At 44.0% G+C, this 22406-nt stretch overlaps 1 protein-coding gene across 1 annotated transcript in view; it reads right to left on the reverse strand.

Annotated features, from left to right (window-relative positions):
• Positions 1–22406, reverse strand: part of crlf3 (cytokine receptor-like factor 3) — a 31684-nt gene that overhangs the window by 8074 nt on the left and 1204 nt on the right. The window contains 4 exon segments of the mRNA NM_001173930.1: positions 8–185; positions 1302–1389; positions 3983–4190; positions 12460–12596. Of these exon segments, the coding sequence (NP_001167401.1) occupies positions 8–185; positions 1302–1389; positions 3983–4190; positions 12460–12576 (591 nt within the window). The 5' untranslated portion in view covers positions 12577–12596.

Here is a 22406-nt window from a genome sequence, read left to right on the forward strand (position 1 = left end):
TCCTCACCTTACACCAGCGTACTAACACACTGCCAGGTCTCTCCTGGAGTTCCTCTATCTGGACTGGAGGGTGTGAAGAGACTGATCCGTGTCGGGACACTCTGTCTCTCAGCGCGTACAGCAGAGAGTCATCCAGCTGGGCAGACACACACGGCACGTCTACTAACACTGGTACCTCCGGGAGGCTGAGACACACACACACACACACACACACAGTTAAAATAAACACACACACACACAGTTAAAATAAACACACACACACACAGTTAAAATAAACACACACACACACAGTTAAAATAAACACACACACACACACACAGTTAAAATAAACACACACACAGTTAAAATAAACACACACACACACAGTTAAAATAAACACACACACACACACACAGTTAAAATAAACACACACACAGTTAAAATAAACACACACACACAGTTAAAATAAACACACACACAGTTAAAATAAACACACACACAGTTAAAATAAACACACACACACAGTTAAAATAAACACACACACACAGTTAAAATAAACACACACACACAGTTAAAATAAACACACACACAGTTAAAATAAACACACACACACAGTTAAAATAAACACACACACACACACAGTTAAAATAAACACACACACAGTTAAAATAAACACACACACACACACAGTTAAAATAAACACACACACACACACAGTTAAAATAAACACACACACAGTTAAAATAAACACACACACAGTTAAAATAAACACACACACAGTTAAAATAAATACACACACAGTTAAAATAAACACACACACAGTTAAAATAAACACACACACAGTTAAAATAAACACACACACACAGTTAAAATAAACACACACACACAGTTAAAATAAACACACACACAGTTAAAATAAACACACAGACAGTTAAAATAAACACACACACACAGTTAAAATAAACACACACACACAGTTAAAATAAACACACAGACAGTTAAAATAAACACACACACACAGTTAAAATAAACACACACACAGTTAAAATAAACACACACACAGTTAAAATAAACACACACACAGTTAAAATAAACACACACACACAGTTAAAATAAACACACACACACAGTTAAAATAAACACACACACAGTTAAAATAAACACACAGACAGTTAAAATAAACACACACACAGTTAAAATAAATACACACACAGTTAAAATAAACACACACAGAGTTAACCTTTACATTGTATTGTTAAAGTTAGAACATACATGACATAGTGAAAGAGAGTATGATAATTCCCTCTCTCTCTCTCCTTCACCTGTCCAGCTGGATCTGAAGGGCCTTCTTGGTGAAACTCCCCAGCTTGTCCTCCTTCTCCCCCAGACCACAGCGGATAGCTACCTCACCTGAAGAGAGGACAAGGGGAGAGAGAAAGAGAGATTCAAACCTTTAATCAGTGTTTAATTACAGGAGATGAATCATGAAATAGGAGACCACTGAGGTTTCATGGTACTGAGGAAGAGGAGGAGGAGGACAGGAGAAACATGATTCTGATGGTACTGAGGAAGAGGAGGACAGGAGAAACATGATTCTGATGGTACTGAGGAGGAGGAGGAGGAGGACAGGAGAAACATGATTCTGATGGTACTGAGGAGGAGAGGAGAAACATGATTCTGATGGTACTGAGGAGGAGGAGGAGGACAGGAGAAACATGATTCTGATGGTACTGAGGAGGAGGAGGAGGACAGGAGAAACATGATTCTGATGGTACTGAGGAGGAGGAGGAGGACAGGAGAAACATGATTCTGATGGTACTGAGGAGGAGGAGGAGGACAGGAGAAACATGATTCTGATGGTACTGAGGAAGAGGAGGAGGACAGGAGAAACATGATTCTGATGTTACTGAGGAAGAGGAGGAGGACAGGAGAAACATGATTCTGATGGTACTGAGGAAGAGGAGGACAGGAGAAACATGATTCTGATGGTACTGAGGAGGAGGAGGAGGAGGACAGGAGAAACATGATTCTGATGGTACTGAGGAGGAGGAGGAGGAGGAGGACAGGAGAAACATGATTCTGATGGTACTGAGGAGGAGGAGGAGGACAGGAGAAACATGATTCTGATGGTACTGAGGAAGAGGAGGACAGGAGAAACATGATTCTGATGGTACTGAGGAAGAGGAGGACAGGAGAAACATGATTCTGATGGTACTGAGGAGGAGGAGGAGGAAGAGGAGGACAGGAGAAACATGATTCTAATGGTACTGAGGAGGAGGAGGAGGACAGGAGAAACATGATTCTGATGGTACTGAGGAGGAGGAGGACAGGAGAAACATGATTCTGATGGTACTGAGGAAGAGGAGGACAGGAGAAACATGATTCTGATGGTACTGAGGAGGAGGAGGAGGACAGGAGAAACATGATTCTGATGGTACTGAGGAAGAGGACAGGAGAAACATGATTCTGATGGTACTGAGGAAGAGGAGGACAGGAGAAACATGATTCTGATGGTACTGAGGAGGAAGAGGAGGACAGGAGAAACATGATTCTGATGGTACTGAGGAGGAGGAAGAGGACAGGAGAAACATGATTCTGATGGTACTGAGGAGGAGGAGGAGGAGGACAGGAGAAACATGATTCTGATGGTACTGAGGAGGAGGAGGAGGAGGAGGAGGAGGACAGGAGAAACATGATTCTGATGGTACTGAGGAGGAGGAGGAGGACAGGAGAAACATGATTCTGATGGTACTGAGGAGGAAGAGGAGGACAGGAGAAACATGATTCTGATGGTACTGAGGAAGAGGAGGACAGGAGAAACATGATTCTGATGGAACTGAGGAAGAGGAGGAGGAGGAGGAGGACAGGAGAAACATGATTCTGATGGTACTGAGGAGGAGGAGGAGGACAGGAGAAACATGATTCTGATGGTACTGAGGAAGAGGAGGACAGGAGAAACATGATTCTGATGGTACTGAGGAAGAGGAGGACAGGAGAAACATGATTCTGATGGTACTGAGGAGGAAGAGGAGGACAGGAGAAACATGATTCTGATGGTACTGAGGAGGAAGAGGAGGACAGGAGAAACATGATTCTGATGGTACTGAGGAGGAGGAGGAGGACAGGAGAAACATGATTCTGATGGTACTGAGGAGGAGGAGGAGGAGGAGGAGAGGAGAAACATGATTCTGATGGTACTGAGGAGGAGGAGGAGGACAGGAGAAACATGATTCTGATGGTACTGAGGAGGAGGAGGAGGACAGGAGAAACATGATTCTGATGGTACTGAGGAAGAGGAGGACAGGAGAAACATGATTCTGATGGTACTGAGGAGGAGGAGGAGGAGGACAGGAGAAACATGATTCTGATGGTACTGAGGAGGAGGAGGAGGAGGACAGGAGAAACATGATTCTGATGGTACTGAGGAGGAGGAGGAGGAGGAGGAGGAGGACAGGAGAAACATGATTCTGATGGTACTGAGGAGGAGGAGGAGGAGGACAGGAGAAACATGATTCTGATGGTACTGAGGAGGAGGAGGAGGACAGGAGAAACATGATTCTGATGGTACTGAGGAGGAGGAAGAGGAGGAGGAGAGGAGAAACATGATTCTGATGGTACTGAGGAGGAGGAGGAGGAGGAGAGGAGAAACATGATTCTGACGGTGTGTAATAGAAAGTCATAATAATTTGTCAGGTGATTATATTATCATATTTTATTAGTCCTGTTACACAGTTTGTAAGGGACATGTGTTTTTGTGCATATCCCTACTCCCCCTGAGACAGTCTCAGGGAGTGGGGTTACGGCCAGGGGATCAGTCAGGGTTAACCTGTTATATCATTGGATATTGGAGCAGGTGTTCCGCTAGCGGAACGTCTAGATGTAAGAGGTTATACTGCTAGTCTCAGGGAGTGGGGTTACGGCCAGGGGATCAGTCAGGGTTAAGTGCCTTGCTCAAGGGCTCCGGGATTTGAACCATGCGTCCCTCCGTCTATCTATACCTCACCCTCTCGGAGCAGCTCGTCTGCGGTGTTGACTCCGTGTTCTATGAGTTTCTGGCAGTCGTCCAGCGGCCGTACGCTGTCCTGCTCGATGACGTCCACCTCGCTAAGGAGCACGCTCAGACGCTCCGTCAGGAGGCGGGCCACAGCCGTCTGGAGCTCTGAGAAATGACGCTTCAACCCCTCCCTGGCCTGAGACGAGCTGCCTCGTACCTGGAGGAGCGAGAGGAGAGGAAGAGAGAGGAGGATGAGGGAGAGAGGGTAGGAGAGAGAGAGAGAGACGGTGGGAGAGGGTCAATTGATATGCTAACTTTCTACCAGAAATGCTAAAACGTTAAGATGTGTTAACAGTGCCAGTCCCCCAACGGAACAGGAAGCTGGTGGTTAGTCGATTGCAGTGAAACGTAGTCTCTGTTTCAGTTCCTCTTAACAGACAACCCTGCTGAGCTGAACTCCTGTCAGTATGAAACTACCAGACTATCTCAGTCCCAAATGGCACCCTTAGTGCCTTTATAGTGCATTCGGGCTCATAGAGAGGAGGGGCCCATAGAGAGGAAGGGCCAATAGAGCTCTGGTCAAAAGTAGTGCACTATGTAGGGTGCTTTTTGGGACACACCCACTGACTGACAGTCCTCCTCTCACTATGACTCTGACTATGAGAGAGAGAGAGACCAGAGAGAAAGAGAGCGAGAGAGAGAATGAGAGCGAGAGAGAGAGACCAGAGAGCAAGCGAAAGAGAGCGAGAGAGCGAGATAGAGCGAGCAGGAAACAGAAGAGCAGAGGAGCTGCACTGATAAACAAGAGAAAAGAATAGTTGGATGAGGATGGAAAGACCTACATAGAACACTATCAGAGATCAGTGTGTATGGACAGCAGGACACAGGAAATGCCTCACTGGAGCCATTGCATCACTTCCTGGTGTCTATCAGTTTTGTGGAGATAAGGGCAGTATCCTAAATGGCATCCTATTCTCTATATAGTGAACTCATTATGACCAGGGCCAAAAGGTAGTGCACTATGGAGGGAATAGGGTGCCATTTGGGATGTTGCCAAAGATAATGTATATTTTGGGACGGTGAAGGATGGGAAAGCTAATATTGTCATCTGGAATACAATGACATGACCACTGGGAGTAGAGGACATACAGGCTGGGGAGAGAGAGATAAGAGGTATGAGAGAGAGAGGTGAGGTGACAGAGGGAGGAGAGAGAGAGAGAGAGACCAGAGAGAGAGCGAGAGAGACCAGAGAGACACCAGAGAGACCAGAGACGAGAGACCAGAGAGAGAGAGAGAGAGACCAGAGACGAGAGACCAGAGAGAGAGCGAGAGAGACCAGAGAGACACCAGAGCGAGAGAGACCAGAGCGAGAGACCAGAGAGAGAGAGAGACCAGAGACGAGAGACCAGAGCGAGAGAGAGAGACCAGAGAGAGAGAGAGACGAGAGACCAGAGAGAGAGCGAGAGAGACCAGAGAGATACCAGAGCGAGAGAGACCAGAGCGAGAGACCAGAGAGAGAGAGAGACCAGAGACGAGAGACCAGAGCGAGAGAGAGAGAGACCAGAGAGAGAGAGAGACCAGAGAGAGAGCGAGAGAGACCAGAGAGATACCAGAGCGAGAGAGACCAGAGCGAGAGACCAGAGAGAGAGAGAGACCAGAGACGAGAGACCAGAGCGAGAGAGAGAGAGACCAGAGAGAGAGAGAGACGAGAGACCAGAGAGAGAGCGAGAGAGACCAGAGAGATACCAGAGCGAGAGAGACCAGAGCGAGAGACCAGAGAGAGAGAGAGACCAGAGACAAGAGACCAGAGCGAGAGAGAGAGAGAGACCAGAGACGAGAGACCAGAGAGAGAGCGAGAGAGACCAGAGAGACACCAGAGCGAGAGAGACCAGAGAGAGAGAGAGACCAGAGACGAGAGAGAGACCAGACGAGAGACCAGAGCGAGAGAGAGAGAGACCAGAGCGAGAGAGAGACCAGAGAGAGAAAGAGACCAGAAAGAGACCAGAGAGAAAGAGAGAGACCAGAGAGAAAGAGAGAGACTAGAGAGAGATAACTACAGGATGTTTTGACTCCCTCTCATCCAGAAGCCAGAAGTATCTAAGGCACACACTGCTCACGGACGTCACACCATCCTGGTAATCTGTGTGTGTTACAGAGCAGCTTTTCCTGCCTGCTTCGTCTCATATTACAGTGATGATGACTCATCCCTGGGGAAGAGGGGGGTTAAGGGAAAAATGGCCCAAAACTGGACTCTACAGCTGGGAAAGGAGAGAGACGTGTGCCAGATACCGGGTGGGCACAGTGGGCACCAGAGAGCAGCAGAACAGAACCATTCTGTAGATAAAAGTGTCAGTTTCAATTCATTGATAACTTTGGCGTTCGCTTGGTTATATAGAGCGGGTACGACCCGTTCTCTTGGTTATATAGAGCGGGTACGACCCGTTCTCTTGGTTATATAGAGCGGGTACTACCCGTTCTCTTGGTTATATAGAGCGGGTACGACCCGTTCTCTTGGTTATATAGAGCGGGTACTACCCATTCTCTTGGTTATATAGAGCGGGTACGACCCGTTCTCTTGGTTATATAGAGCGGGTACTACCCATTCTCTTGGTTATATAGAGCGGGTACGACCCGTTTGCTGAAATGCGTGCGAGAGGGTGAAGTTTGTAACGTGGCGAGATGCCGATACCCTCTATTCTTCTCAACCACTGAGAAAGGGTTCCTATCCACTAGTGTAAACATACCTATCACCCTTGGCATGTCTTTGGCCCAGTCAGAACCAGCTGTGAAGGGCTGCTTGAATGCAGAGGGGAGACAAAACTGTGTTGTTTTTTTGCGTTTCCGTCTCGTTCCGGTGGTAGGAATACTGGGGTGATGTCGGCGTAAATGCGTCAACATGTTTGAGGTGTTGGCAGCTGCATAGGCTATTCAAATCAAATCAAACTTTATTTGCCACATGCGCCGAATACAACAAGTGTAGACTTTACCGTGAAATGCTTACTTACGAGCCCTTAACCAACAGTGCAGTTCAAGAAGAAGAAGATATTTACCAAGTAGACTAAAATAAAAAGTAATAATAAAAAGTAACAATAAGAATAATGAGGTTATATACAGGGGGCACCGGTACTGAGTCAGTGTGCGGGGGTACAGGTTAGTTGAGGTAATCTATACATGTAGGTGGGGGCCAAGTGACTATGACAATAATAAAGTGACAATAAACAAACAGCGAGTAGCAGCAGTGTACAAAAAGGGGGGGGGGGGGGGTCAATGTAAAATTGTCCGGTGGCGATTTTTATGAATTGTTCAGCAGTCTAATGGCTTGGTGGTAGAAGCTGTTAAGGAGCCTTTTGGTCCTAAACTTGGCGCTCCAGTACCGCTTGCTGTGCGGTAGCAGAGAAAACAGTCTATAACTTGGGTGACTGGAGTCTCTGACAATTCTGGTTGAGCAGTGGTGACAATACGGTGACGGTTTAAGCCACAACTCTCTGTCCATCGCCATTTGTAATTTACTGGGAAGCCAAAATATAGATTTAAACGCTGGAGAATCTTCCTGGTTTATCGACCCCCCACCACTCGCCATCATACAGAACTAGTTCCCAGCTGCGCCTCACAAAAGGACAGTTTGAAATGAACCAATTAAGATTTGAATGTTGATCACAACGTGCACATAGACTCTGGTTGTTTTAACGGAATAGCCTGGAATGTTTTTCAGCTCAGATTTACTCAAGAGGCAGAGGCCTACAACCCAGCATAGTCACAGCCTATTGACCTAGTCTATTTAAAAATATATAGATTTAATGTGTTTGGGTTTCACAGTGCAGACCGAACCAAGGTCCCCCTACTGAACGGTTCAGCACCAATACGTATACCGTTACACCCCCTATTCAGTAGATGGGAATTGAACCACAGAAGTAGTTGTTTTACACACACTACGTCATCACACACTGCCTTTCACCTGCAACACATCAGCTTGATGGAAACATCTGTGTTGGGGAAACGGACATCTTGTTTTTAAATCAGGATTTTTGAATATTCTGACGACAATCTGTCGCCAGATGGATGGAAACCTAGTTACAGATACAGATGAAGTCTTCACCTGTACTCAGCAGCCGGTTTTCAATAGAATGTGCTTTTTAGTTCAGGAGTTGGACTACTCTGCATTCACACCACCTCCGGTTTGGCCAATGAGTCGTGTTTGTTTCTCTTTTCATATACCTCTCTTTCTCTGCTTTACTTTTAGAGGAGCAGGAAATAACAACATTGTTTACAATTAGCCTGAAGGGGGATAGAGAGGGGGAGGGGAGAGGGAAGGCTGTAACATCTTCCTGATACTAGATGAATGGTCCTGGAGAACTCTTGGCTGTGCAGTCTTTAGTTCCGGCCCTGATCATTCAGCTAATTGATTTATCTGAATTAGAGGTCGGCCGATTATGATTTTTCAACGCCGATGCTGATTATTGGAGGACCAAAAAAAAGCCGATACCGATTAATCGGCCGATATATATATATATATATATATATATATATATATATATATATATATACATATATACTGCTCAAAAAAATGAAGGGAACACTTAAACAACACACCCTAGATCTGAATGAATGAAATAATCTTATTAAATACTTTTTTCTTTACATAGTTGAATGTGCTGACAACAAAATCACACAAAAATAATCAATGGAAATCAAATTTATCAACCCATGGAGGTCTGGATTTGAAGTCACACTCAAAATTAAAGTGGAAAACCACACTACAGGCTGATCCAACTTTGATGAAATGTCCTTAAAACAAGTCAAAATGAGGCTCAGTACTGTGTGTGGCCTCCACGTGCCTGTATGACCTCCCTACAACGCCTGGGCATGCTCCTGATGAGGTGGCGGATGGTCTCCTGAGGGATCTCCTCCCAGACCTGGACTAAAGCATCCGCCAACTCCTGGACAGTCTGTGGTGCAAGGTGGCGTTGGTGGATGGAGCGAGACATGATGTTCCAGATGTGCTCAATTGGATTCAGGTCTGGGGAACGGGCGGGCCAGTCCATAGCATCAATGCCTTCCTCTTGCAGGAACTGCTGACACACTCCAGCCACATGAGGTCTAGCATTGTCTTGCATTAGGAGGAACCCAGGGCCAACCGCACCAGCATATGGTCTCACAAGGGGTCTGAGGATCTCATCTCGGTACCTAATGGCAGTCAGGCTACCTCTGGCGAGCACATGGAGGGCTGTGCGGCCCCCCAAAGAAATGCCACCCCACACCATGACTGACCCACCGCCAAACCGGTCATGCTGGAGGATGTTGCAGGCAGCAGAACGTTCTCCACGGCGTCTCCAGACTCTGTCACGTCTGTCACGTGCTCAGTGTGAACCTGCTTTCATCTGTGAAGAGCACAGGGCGCCAGTGGCGAATTTGCCAATCTTGGTGTTCTCTGGCAAATGCCAAACGTCCTGCATGGTGTTGGGCTGTAAGCACAACCCCCACCTGTGGATGTCGGGCCCTCATACCAACCTCATGGAGTCTGTTTCTGACCGTTTGAGCAGACACATGCACATTTGTGGCCTGCTGGAGGTCATTTTGCAGGGCTCTGGCAGTGCTCCTCCTGCTCCTCCTTGCACAAAGGCGGAGGTAGCGGTCCTGCTGCTGGGTTGTTGCCCTCCTACGGCCTCCCCCACGTCTCCTGATGTACTGGCCTGTCTCCTGGTAGCGCCTCCATGCTCTGGACACTACGCTGACAGACACAGCAAACCTTCTTGCCACAGCTCGCATTGATGTGCCATCCTGGATGAGCTGTACTACCTGAGCCACTTCTGTGGGTTGTAGACTCCGTCTCATGCTACCACTAGAGTGAAAGCACCGCCAGCATTCAAAAGTGACCAAAACATCAGCCAGGAAGCATAGGAACTGAGAAGTGGTCTGTGGTCACCACCTGCAGAACCTCTCCTTTATTGGGGGTGTCTTGCTAATTGCCTATAATTTCCACCTGTTGTCTATTTCATTTGCACAACAGCATGTGAAATTTATTGTCAATCAGTGTTGCTTCCTAAGTGGACAGTTTGATTTCACAGAAGTGTGATTGACTTGGAGTTACATTGTGTTGTTTAAGTGTTCCCTTAATTTTTTTGAGCAGTATATATATATATATATTTTTTTTTTTTTTATTTTTTTTTTTAATTTTAAGAATGACAATTACAACAATACTGAATGAACACTTATTTTAACTTAATATAATACATAAATAAAATCTATTTAGTCTCAAATAAATAATGAAACATGTTAAATTTGGTTTAAATAATGCAAAAACAAAGTGTTGGAGAAGAAAGTAAAAGTGCAATATGTGCCATGTAAAAAAGCTAACGTTTAAGTTCCTTGCTCAGAACATGGGAACATATGAAAGCTGGTGGTTCCTTTTAACATGAGTCTTCAATATTCCCAGGTAAGATGTTTTAGGTTGTAGTTATTATAGGACTAATTCTCTCTATACCATTTGTATTTCATATACCTTTGACTATTGGATGTTCTTATAGGTACTTTAGTATTGCCAGCCTAATCTCGGGAGTTGATAGGCTTGCAGTTATAAACAGCTCAATGCTTGAAGCACAGCGAAGAGCTGCTGGCAAATGCAGGAAAATGCTGTTTGAATGAATGCTTACGAGCCTGCTGCTGCCTACCACCGCTCAGTCAGACAGCTCTATCAAATATCAAATCATAGACTTAATTATAACACACAGAAATACGAGCCTTAGGTCATTAATATGGTCAAATCCGGAAACTATCATTTCGAAAACAAAACGTTTATTATTTCAGTGAAATATGAAACCGTTCCGTATTTTATCTAACGGGTGGCATCCCTAAGTCTAAATATTCCTGTTACATTGCACAACCTTCAATGTTATGTCATAATTACGTAAAATTCTGGAAAATTAGTTTGCAACGAGTCAGGCGGCCCAAACTGCTGCATATACTTTGACTCTGCGTGCAATGAACGCAAGAGAAGTGACACAATTTCCCTAGTTAATATTGCCTGTTAACATGAATTTCTTTTAACTAAATGTACAGGTTTAAAAAAAATATACTTGTGTATTGATTTTAAGAAAGGCATTGATGTTTATAGTTAGGTACATTCGTGCAACGATTGTGCTTTTTTAAAATCATCACCCGTTTGTCGAAGTAGGCTGTGATTCAATGATAAATTAACAGGCACCGCATCGATTATATGCAACGCAGGACACGTTAGATAAACTAGTAATATCATCAACCATGTGTAGTTAACTAGTGATTATGTGAAGATTGATAGTTTGCACTCGCATAACAGGTGGTCAGCCTGCCACGCAGGCTCCTCGTGGAGTGCAATGTAATTGGCCAGAATCGGTGTCCAAAAATGCAGATTACCGATTGTTATGAAAACTTGAAATCGGCCCTAATTAATCGGCCATTCCGTATGACGACCTCTAGTCTGAATGAGGGTTGGACTAGTGTTGTAGTTGTGTTATTACCTGTTTGCGTGCTTGGCTGAGTCCATGTAGGTGTTGTAGTTGTGTTATTACCTGTTTGCGTGCTTGGCTGAGTCCATGTAGGTGTTATAGTTGTGTTATTACCTGTTTGCGTGCTTGGCTGAGTCCATGTAGGTGTTATAGTTGTGTTATTACCTGTTTGCGTGCTTGGCTGAGTCCATGTAGGTGTTATAGTTGTGTTATTACCTGTTTGCGTGCTTGGCTGAGTCCATGTAGGTGTTATAGTTGTGTTATTACCTGTTTGCGTGCTTGGCTGAGTCCATGTAGGTGTTATAGTTGTGTTATTACCTGTTTGCGTGCTTGGCTGAGTCCATGTAGGTGTTGTAGTGTTATTACCTGTTTGCGTGCTTGGCTGAGTCCATGTAGGTGTTGTAGTGTTATTACCTGTTTGCGTGCTTGGCTGAGTCCATGTAGGTGTTATAGTTGTGTTATTACCTGTTTGCGTGCTTGGCTGAGTCCATGTAGGTGTTGTAGTGTTATTACCTGTTTGCGTGCTTGGCTGAGTCCATGTAGGTGTTGTAGTGTTATTACCTGTTTGCGTGCTTGGCTGAGTCCATGTAGGTGTTGTAGTGTTATTACCTGTTTGCGTGCTTGGCTGAGTCCATGTAGGTGTTGTAGTGTTATTACCTGTTTGCGTGCTTGGCTGAGTCCATGTAGGTGTTGTAGTGTTATTACCTGTTTGCGTGCTTGGCTGAGTCCATGTAGGTGTTATAGTTGTGTTATTACCTGTTTGCGTGCTTGGCTGAGTCCATGTAGGTGTTATAGTTGTGTTATTACCTGTTTGCGTGCTTGGCTGAGTCCATGTAGGTGTTATAGTTGTGTTATTACCTGTTTGCGTGCTTGGCTGAGTCCATGTAGGTGTTATAGTTGTGTTATTACCTGTTTGCGTGCTTGGCTGAGTCCATGTAGGTGTTGTAGTGTTATTACCTGTTTGCGTGCTTGGCTGAGTCCATGTAGGTGTTGTAGTGTTATTACCTGTTTGCGTGCTTGGCTGAGTCCATGTAGGCGTTGTTGTAGTTCGCTCCTGTAATTCTGAGCTGCTTCTATACTCTCCTTAGCCTCCTGCAGCAACGCCTCAGCCTCTATAGACATCCTGTTGTACAGCCTGGCTCCTATACACACACACACACACACACACACACGTTATTAGCGGATGTTTGTAACTTCATGTCCCTGTGGTCTGATACTCTTTCACTCTGATAGTGTTCAGACTGGAACGTGTGTATTCCCCTGAACTCATTTTGACACTCTGCACCGCCACAGAACTACAACAATGAGGGTCAGACAGACAGCAGTGAGGAGAGACAGTAGCTTGTACACCAGACAGACAGCAGTGAGGAGAGACAGTAGCTTGTACACCAGACAGACAGCAGTGAGGAGAGACAGTAGCTTGTACACCAGACAGACAGCAGTGAGGAGAGACAGTAGCTTGTACACCAGACAGACAGCAGTGAGGAGAGACAGTAGCTTGTACACCAGACAGACAGCAGTGAGGAGAGACAGTAGGGGAGATATGAGGAGAAACAGTAGGGGAGATATGAGGAGAAACAGTAGGGGAGATATGAGGAGAGACAGTAGGGGAGATAAGAGAAGAGAGTAGAGGATGTCTGACGATGATGTGCAAAACAGATCAAACCACTTCCCTTTACTAGAGGAAAGCAACCAGCCAACCAGAGGCCAGAGACTAGCAGCAACCAGCCAACCAGAGACCATACACTAGCAGCAACCAGCCAACCAGAGACCAGACACTAGCAGCAACCAGCCAACCAGCCAACCAGACACTAGCAGCAACCAGCCAACCAGAGACCAGACACTAGCAGCAACCAGCCAACCAGACACTAGCAGCAACCAGCCAACCAGAGACCAGACACTAGCAGCAACCAGCCAACCAGACACTAGCAGCAACCAGCCAACCAGACACTAGCAGCAACCAGCCAACCAGACACTAGCAGCAACCAGCCAACCAGACACTAGCAGCAACCAGCCAACCAGAGACCAGACACTAGCAGCAACCAGCCAACCAGAGACCAGACACTAGCAGCAACCAGCCAACCAGAGACCAGACACTAGCAGCAACCAGCCAACCAGAGACCAGACACTAGCAGCAACCAGCTACAAGCAGATAGTCCCTATTCACGTTCAAGATGACTGTTTCCCACATAGCAGATACAAACAGAAATCCATGAGTATGACACAAAAGAGTGAGGGTTATGGTTACAGTACAGCCTGTACCAGACCAGAACATGTTGAGGTGGTTTGGCTGAAGGTACAGTACAGCCTGTACCAGACCAGAACATGTTGAGGTGGTTTGGCTGAAGGTACAGTACAGCCTGTACCAGACCAGAACATGTTGAGGTGGTTTGGCTGAAGGTACAGTACAGCCTGTACCAGACCAGAACATGTTGAGGTGGTTTGGCTGAAGGTACAGTACAGCCTGTACCAGACCAGAACATGCTGAGGTAGTTTGGCTGAAGGTACAGTACAGCCTGTACCAGACCAGAACATGCTGAGGTAGTTTGGCTGAAGGTACAGTACAGCCTGTACCAGACCAGAACATGTTGAGGTGGTTTGGCTGAAGGTACAGTACAGCCTGTACCAGACCAGAACATGTTGAGGTGGTTTGGCTGAAGGTACAGTACAGCCTGTACCAGACCAGAACATGTTGAGGTAGTTTGGCTGAAGGTACAGGATAGTCTATACCAGACCAGAACATGCTGAGGTAGTTTAGCTGAAGGTACAGTACAGCCTGTACCAGACCAGAACATGTTGAGGTGGTTTGGCTGAAGGTACAGTACAGCCTGTACCAGACCAGAACATGCTGAGGTAGATTAGCTGAAGGTACAGTACAGCCTGTACCAGACCAGAACATGTTGAAGTGGTTTGGCTGAAGGTACAGTACAGCCTGTACCAGACCAGAACATGTTGAGGTGGTTTGGATGAAGGTACAGGATAGAGGAAGCTTACTTCAGTCTTCACTAAAACCTCCATCTCAAGTGCATTGTTTTCCACCCATAGACTTGTATAAAGAATGGTTTCCACCCATAGACTTGTATAAAGAATGGTTTCCACCCATAGACTTGTATAAAGAATGGTTTCCACCCATAGACTTGTATAAAGAATGGTTTCACCAGAGGCAGAAAGAGGAGGTGGACAGGGTTTCACTAGAAGCCATCCCAGTGTACACAATGTATCCTACCCTGCCCCCAAACACACACCTTAGTGAGGTCATCTGGGAGGTTCATTGATTGATTGAGTGAGTTCAAAGGGTCACGGTACTACTGTCAAACACACACAGACACACAGGACAACAATACCAGTGGAACCACATGACCCACTGGGCTGAACCCACCTGTTTACATTACATTTTAGTCATTTAGCAGACGCTCTTATCCAGAGCGACTTACAGTAGTGAATGCATACATTTCATACATTTGATTTCATGCATTTTTTTATTTAAAAAAATAAAATAAAAATGGTGTACCGGCCCCTGGTGGGAATCGAACGCACACACCATGCTGGCGTTGCAAATACCATGCTCTACCAACTGAGCCACAGGGAAGACAGATAAGACGGATAAAACAAAACACATGGTCTGTCCCTTAAAGAACCCCCCCTGGTAAAACGGAGTCCAGTATTTAGGGTAGGGTGCCATTTGGGATGCAGACAGTGGTTCCATCTCGCCCTGCGGACATCTTTGGTTCAATCTACAGACCTAACAGATAGACTGACTGTGACTGTAGGCCTAACAGAACCACACGGTCAATCTAACAGAACCACACAGTCAATCTAACAGAAACACACAGTCAATCTAACAGAACCACACAGTCAATCTAACAGAACCACACAGTCAATCTAACAGAACCACACAGACACGGTCAATCTAACAGAACCACACAGTCACGGTCAATCTAACAGAACCACACAGTCAATCTAACAGAACCACACAGACACGGTCAATCTAACAGAACCACACGGTCAATCTAACAGAACCACACAGACAATCTAACAGAACCACACAGACAATCTAACAGAACCACACAGTCAATCTAACAGAACCACACAGTCAATCTAACAGAACCACACAGACAATCTAACAGAACACACACACAGTCAATCTAACAGAACCATGCAGTCACAGTCAATCTAACAGAACCACACAGACAGTCAACCTAACAGAACCACACACACAGTCAATCTAACAGAACCATGCAGTCACAGTCAATCTAACAGAACCATGCAGTCACAGTCAATCTAACAGAACCACACACACAGTCAATCTAACAGAACCACACACACAGTCAATCTAACAGAACCACACAGTCAATCTAACAGAACCACACAGTCAATCTAACAGAACCACACAGTCAATCTAACAGAACCACACAGACACAGTTACATTAGAACATATTGAGATGTGCTTCTTTGACTATAAATAGTCACTGATCTGTTAGAAAAGAAGTGTATGTTTCTCAGAAAGATTTCTAAAAGGGTGTGGTTTGTTGTTGGTAGCTGTTCTCTCAGTCTCTAGAATCCTACAGATTATAACACACTGTCTCAGTCTCTAGAATCCTACAGATTATAACACACTGTCTCAGTCTCTAGAATCCTACAGATTATAACACACTGTCTCTGTCTCTAGAATCCTACAGATTATAACACACTGTCTCTGTCTCTAGAATCCTGCAGATTATAACACACTGTCTCTAGAATCCTGCAGATTATAACACACTGTCTCTAGAATCCTGCAGATTATAACACACTGTCTCAGTCTCTAGAATCCTACAGATTATAACACACGGTCTCTAGAATCCTACAGATTATAACACACTGTCTCTAGAATCCTACAGATTATAACTCTCTGTCTCTAGAATCCTACAGATTATAACACACTGTCTGTCTCTCTGTCTCTAGAATCCTACAGATTATAACACACTGTCTCTGTCTCTAGAACCCTACAGATTATAACACACTGTCTCTGTCTCTAGAATCCTACAGATTATAACACACTGTCTCTGTCTCTAGAATCCTGCAGATTATAACACACTGTCTCTGTCTCTAGAATCCTACAGATTATAACACACTGTCTCTGTCTCTAGAATCCTACAGATTATAACACACTGTCTCAGTCTCTAGAATCCTACACATAATAACATCCTGTCTCTGTCTCTAGAATACTACAGATTATAACACACTGTCTCTAGAATCCTACAGATTATAACACACTGTCTCTAGAACCCTGCAGATTATAACACACTGTCTCTGTCTCTAGAATCCTACAGATTATAACACACTGTCTCTAGAATCCTACAGATTATAACACACTGTCTCTAGAACCCTGCAGATTATAACACACTGTCTCAAGAATCCTACAGATTATAACACACTGTCTCTAGAATCCTGCAGATTATAACACACTGTCTCTAGAATCCTGCAGATTATAACACACTGTCTCTAGAATCCTGCAGATTATAACACACTGTCTCTGTCTCTAAAATCCTACAGATTATAACACACTGTCTCTGTCTCTAGAATCCTACAGATTATAACACACTGTCTCTGTCTCTAGAATCCTACAGATTATAACACACTGTCTCTGTCTCTAGAACCCTGCAGATTATAACACACTGTCTCTAGAATCCTACAGATAATAACACACTGTCTCTAGAATCCTGCAGATTATAACACACTGTCACGGTCTCTAGAATCCTGCAGATTATAACACACTGTCTCTAGAATCCTGCAGATTATAACACACTGTCTCTAGAATCCTGCAGATTATAACACACTGTCTCTAGAATCCTGCAGATTATAACACACTGTCTCTAGAATCCTGCAGATTATAACACACTGTCTCTAGAACCCTACAGATGAAAACACACTGTCTCTAGAACCCTGCAGATGAAAACACACTGTCTCTAGAATCCTACAGATTATAACACACTGTCTCTAGAATCCTACAGATTATAACACACTGTCTCTAGAATCCTACAGATTATAACACACTGTCTCTAGAATCCTACAGATTATAACACACTGTCTCTGTCTCTAGAATCCTACAGATTATAACACACTGTCTCTGTCTCTAGAATCCTACAGATTATAACACACTGTCTCTGTCTCTAGAATCCTACAGATTATAACACACTGTCTCTGTCTCTAGAATCCTACAGATTATAACACACTGTCTCTGTCTCTAGAATCCTACAGATTATAACACACTGTCTCTGTCTCTAGAATCCTGCAGATTATAACACACTGTCTCTAGAATCCTACAGATTATAACACACTGTCTCTGTCTCTAGAATCCTACAGATTATAACACACTGTCTCTGTCTCTAGAATCCTACAGATTATAACACACTGTCTCTGTCTCTAGAATCCTACAGATTATAACACACTGTCTCTGTCTCTAGAATCCTGCAGATTATAACACACTGTCTCTAGAATCCTACAGATTATAACACACTGTCTCTAGAACCCTGCAGATTATAACACACTGTCTGTCTCTAGAATCCTACAGATTATAACACACTGTCTCTAGAATCCTACAGATTATAACACACTGTCTCTAGAACCCTGCAGATTATAACACACTGTCTCTAGAATCCTACAGATTATAACACACTGTCACGGTCTCTAGAATCCTGCAGATTATAACACACTGTCACGGTCTCTAGAATCCTGCAGATTATAACACACTGTCTCTAGAATCCTGCAGATTATAACACACTGTCTCTAGAATCCTGCAGATTATAACACACTGTCTCTAGAATCCTACAGATTATAACACACTGTCTCTAGAATCCTACAGATTATAACACACTGTCTCAGTCTCTAGAATCCTACAGATTATAACACACTGTCTCTGTCTCTAGAATCCTGCAGATTATAACACACTGTCTCTAGAACCCTGCAGACTATAACACACTGTCTCTAGAACCCTGCAGACTATAACACACTGTCTCTAGAACCCTGCAGATTATAACACACTGTCTCTGTCTCTAGAATCCTACAGATTATAACACACTGTCTCTGTCTCTAGAATCCTGCAGATTATAACACACTGTCTCTAGAACCCTGCAGATTATAACACACTGTCTCTAGAATCCTGCAGATTATAACACACTGTCTCTGTCTCTAGAATCCTGCAGATTATAACACACTGTCTCTGTCTCTAGAATCCTACAGATTATGACACACTGTCTCTGTCTCTAGAATCCTACAGATTATAACACACTGTCTCAGTCTCTAGAATCCTGCAGATTATAACACACTGTCTCTGTCTCTAGAACCCTGCAGATTATAACACTCTGTCTCTAGAATCCTACAGATTATGACACACTGTCTCTGTCTCTAGAATCCTACAGATTATAACACACTGTCTCAGTCTCTAGAATCCTGCAGATTATAACACACTGTCACTAGAATCCTACAGATTATAACACACTGTCTCTGTCTCTAGAATCCTGCAGATTATAACACACTGTCTCTAGAACCCTGCAGACTATAACACACTGTCTCTAGAACCCTGCAGACTATAACACACTGTCTCTAGAACCCTGCAGATTATAACACACTGTCTCTGTCTCTAGAATCCTACAGATTATAACACACTGTCTCTGTCTCTAGAATCCTGCAGATTATAACACACTGTCTCTAGAACCCTGCAGATTATAACACACTGTCTCTAGAATCCTGCAGATTATAACACACTGTCTCTGTCTCTAGAATCCTGCAGATTATAACACACTGTCTCTGTCTCTAGAATCCTACAGATTATGACACACTGTCTCTGTCTCTAGAATCCTACAGATTATAACACACTGTCTCAGTCTCTAGAATCCTGCAGATTATAACACACTGTCTCAGTCTCTAGAATCCTGCAGATTATAACACACTGTCTCTGTCTCTAGAATCCTACAGATTATAACACACTGTCTCAGTCTCTAGAATCCTGCAGATTATAACACACTGTCTCTGTCTCTAGAATCCTACAGATTATAACACACTGTCTCAGTCTCTAGAATCCTACAGATTATAACACACTGTCTCTGTCTCTAGAACCCTGCAGATTATAACACACTGTCTCTGTCTCTAGAATCCTACAGATTATAACACACTGTCTCAGTCTCTAGAATCCTACAGATTATAACACACTGTCTCTCTAGAACCCTGCAGATTATAACACACTGTCTCTAGAACCCTGCAGATTATAACACACTGTCTGTCTCTCTGTCTCTAGAATCCTACAGATTATAACACACTGTCTGTCTCTCTGTCTCTAGAATCCTACAGATTATAACACACTGTCTCTGTCTCTAGAATCCTACAGATTATAACACACTGTCTCAGTCTCTAGAATCCTACATATTATAACACACTGTCTCTGTCTCTAGAACCCTGCAGATTATAACACACTGTCTCAGTCTCTAGAATCCTACAGATTATAACACACTGTCTCTAGAATCCTACAGATTATAACACACTGTCTCAGTCTCTAGAATCCTACAGAATATAACACACTGTCTCTAGAACCCTGCAGATTATAACACACTGTCTCAGTCTCTAGAATCCTACAGATTATAACACACTGTCTCTAGAACCCTGCAGATTATAACACACTGTCTCAGTCTCTAGAATCCTACAGATTATAACACACTGTCTCTGTCTCTAGAATCCTACAGATTATAACACACTGTCTCAGTCTCTCTCAGGGTTCCTAAAGATAATCCAATTTTTAGTTGGGGGGTTACAGATACAATATTCAGATTCATATCAATTCATATATTCAGGTCATATTTTCCATTCCATATGTTCCTGTTGTACCTGTGTGCTGCCAACATGAAAACATCCTCATTGTATAAAATCCAAACAGGAAGGTGTTAGTAGTGTCACAGTGATGTCAGTGTAACTCTGCTGGTCTGGCTGCTACAGCAGCTTCCTTTCTCTGTCTGTCCTACCACCAAGTTACCTCAAACATGTTTAGGCACTGAGCTAATTTCAGGTCTGCTGAGCACAAACTTCAACGCTGTGAAAATTCTGCGCAACTTCCAGCGTACTGTGAACACTGAGGCTGTACCCGTTTTAAATTACAGTTTTAACAGTGGTCACATAGGCCACTGTGGCGATTTGATCATAATGTAGGCCTACCAGAGTGGTCTACCGTCAAAAACAATGGAGAAAATGCATCCCATAACATTTTAACATGGAAATAGCTGTTCTATCATTCAGCCTACAGTAGCAGCCAATGTGTGGTGTTCAATGTTGGTCTACATTCCATGAGACTTCTGAAAATAACAACATACAGGGCTTAACATGAACCTGTTTATCCACTTGTCCTTTAGACAAGGAGGTGACTGAAAATGTTGTTGTGTTGTTTACACTTTACAAAATAAAATGCTTAATTATTCCCATACCATTATTACAGAGAATCAGACACATTGTGCTACCCTCTGCCTATTGGCTACTTAGCTTATTCAAACCTGTCTCAAAATACAACACTGTCCCTTTAAAGACAAAAAAAAAACTATTTACCTGACCTGCTTGTCTAGAAATGTTTTGTGCTCTTGTAGGAAGCAATCACTCCCCTATTGCTGACTAATGATCTATAACTGGGTTAATAACTCACTAACTATCAATCACTCCCCTATTGCTGACTAATGATCTATAACTGGGTTAATAACTCACTAACTATCAATCACTCACCTATTGCTGACTAATGATCTATAACTGGGCTAATAACTCACTAACTATCAATCACTCCCCTATTGCTGACTAATGATCTATAACTGGGCTAATAACTCACTAACTATCACTCCCCTACTGCTGACTAATGATCTATAACTGGGCTAATAACTCACTAACTAGCAATGGGTATGAACAAAATGTGGACACGTGGCTACATGCAGCTCTTGATTTTATCTCAAAACAAGCACATCTACTCACTATCAAATCAGATGTTATTGGTCACATACACGTGTTTGCCAGATGTTATTGTGGGTGTAGTGAAATGCTTGTGTTCCTTGGTCCAACAGTGCAGTAGTATCTAACAATACACACAAATCTAAGTAAAGGAATGGAATTAAGAACATATGAATATTTGAAGAGCAATGTCAGTGATATCACAGCTGTAAACACAGTCCAGTTTAAAGTAAATGGCACAGATCCATTTATGGCAATGATCTATTTGCATATAGGCCTACTGCAGTTCTGACAGGTTATGTCCCACCAGTCTGTGTAGAGTACGGGCTCAATAGAATCCTACTCTGCCGCGTTCTGCCGCGTTCTGCCGCGTTCTGCCTTTGTTTCAGGTATGTTGCATTGAAATTGGCCACTGTCGCCACAGTAAAGGGAAACGTAGATGGTGTTAACTAACAGGGAACACTCTAGAAAGTTGAGTAAAGTTCAATCTCGTGCTTCTCTCAGTGGGCTGATGTTTCTAGCTGTGCAGCAATCTCAGGCTACTGCACCCCGCACTCAGTTTAGAGGGAACATTGGTTAGGACTGAGTTAGCACCAAGATGGGACTAGAAAGATGGAGAACTGTGTGTGTGTGTGTGTGTGTGTGTGTGTGTGTGTGTGTGTGTGTTGTCTCTGTGATGCTGCTACTACTGATGATGCTGCTACTGCTGGTGACCTAGATTCAGACGGCAGCGGGCCTCCTGCTGGAACACACTGGCTACGTCACAAATAGAACCCTAGTCCCTACGTAGTGCACTACTGTTGGTCTGATCCCTATGGGGCCTGGTCTCTCTCTCATCTCTGTCACATGCGTTTACATGTGACAGAGATAGTGTGTGACAGAGATAGTATGGCGTGAATGTGTATGCCCCACTTCTAAGACTAGACCCCCTCCCTCCACACACACACAGGATTTAAAGGCAGTAATCTTGGAGCAATATAACAGCTTCACCCCAGCGTGGG

The sequence above is a fragment of the Salmo salar genome, chromosome ssa06 (genome assembly GCF_905237065.1).
Source record: "Salmo salar chromosome ssa06, Ssal_v3.1, whole genome shotgun sequence".
NCBI lineage: Eukaryota > Metazoa > Chordata > Actinopteri > Salmoniformes > Salmonidae > Salmo > Salmo salar.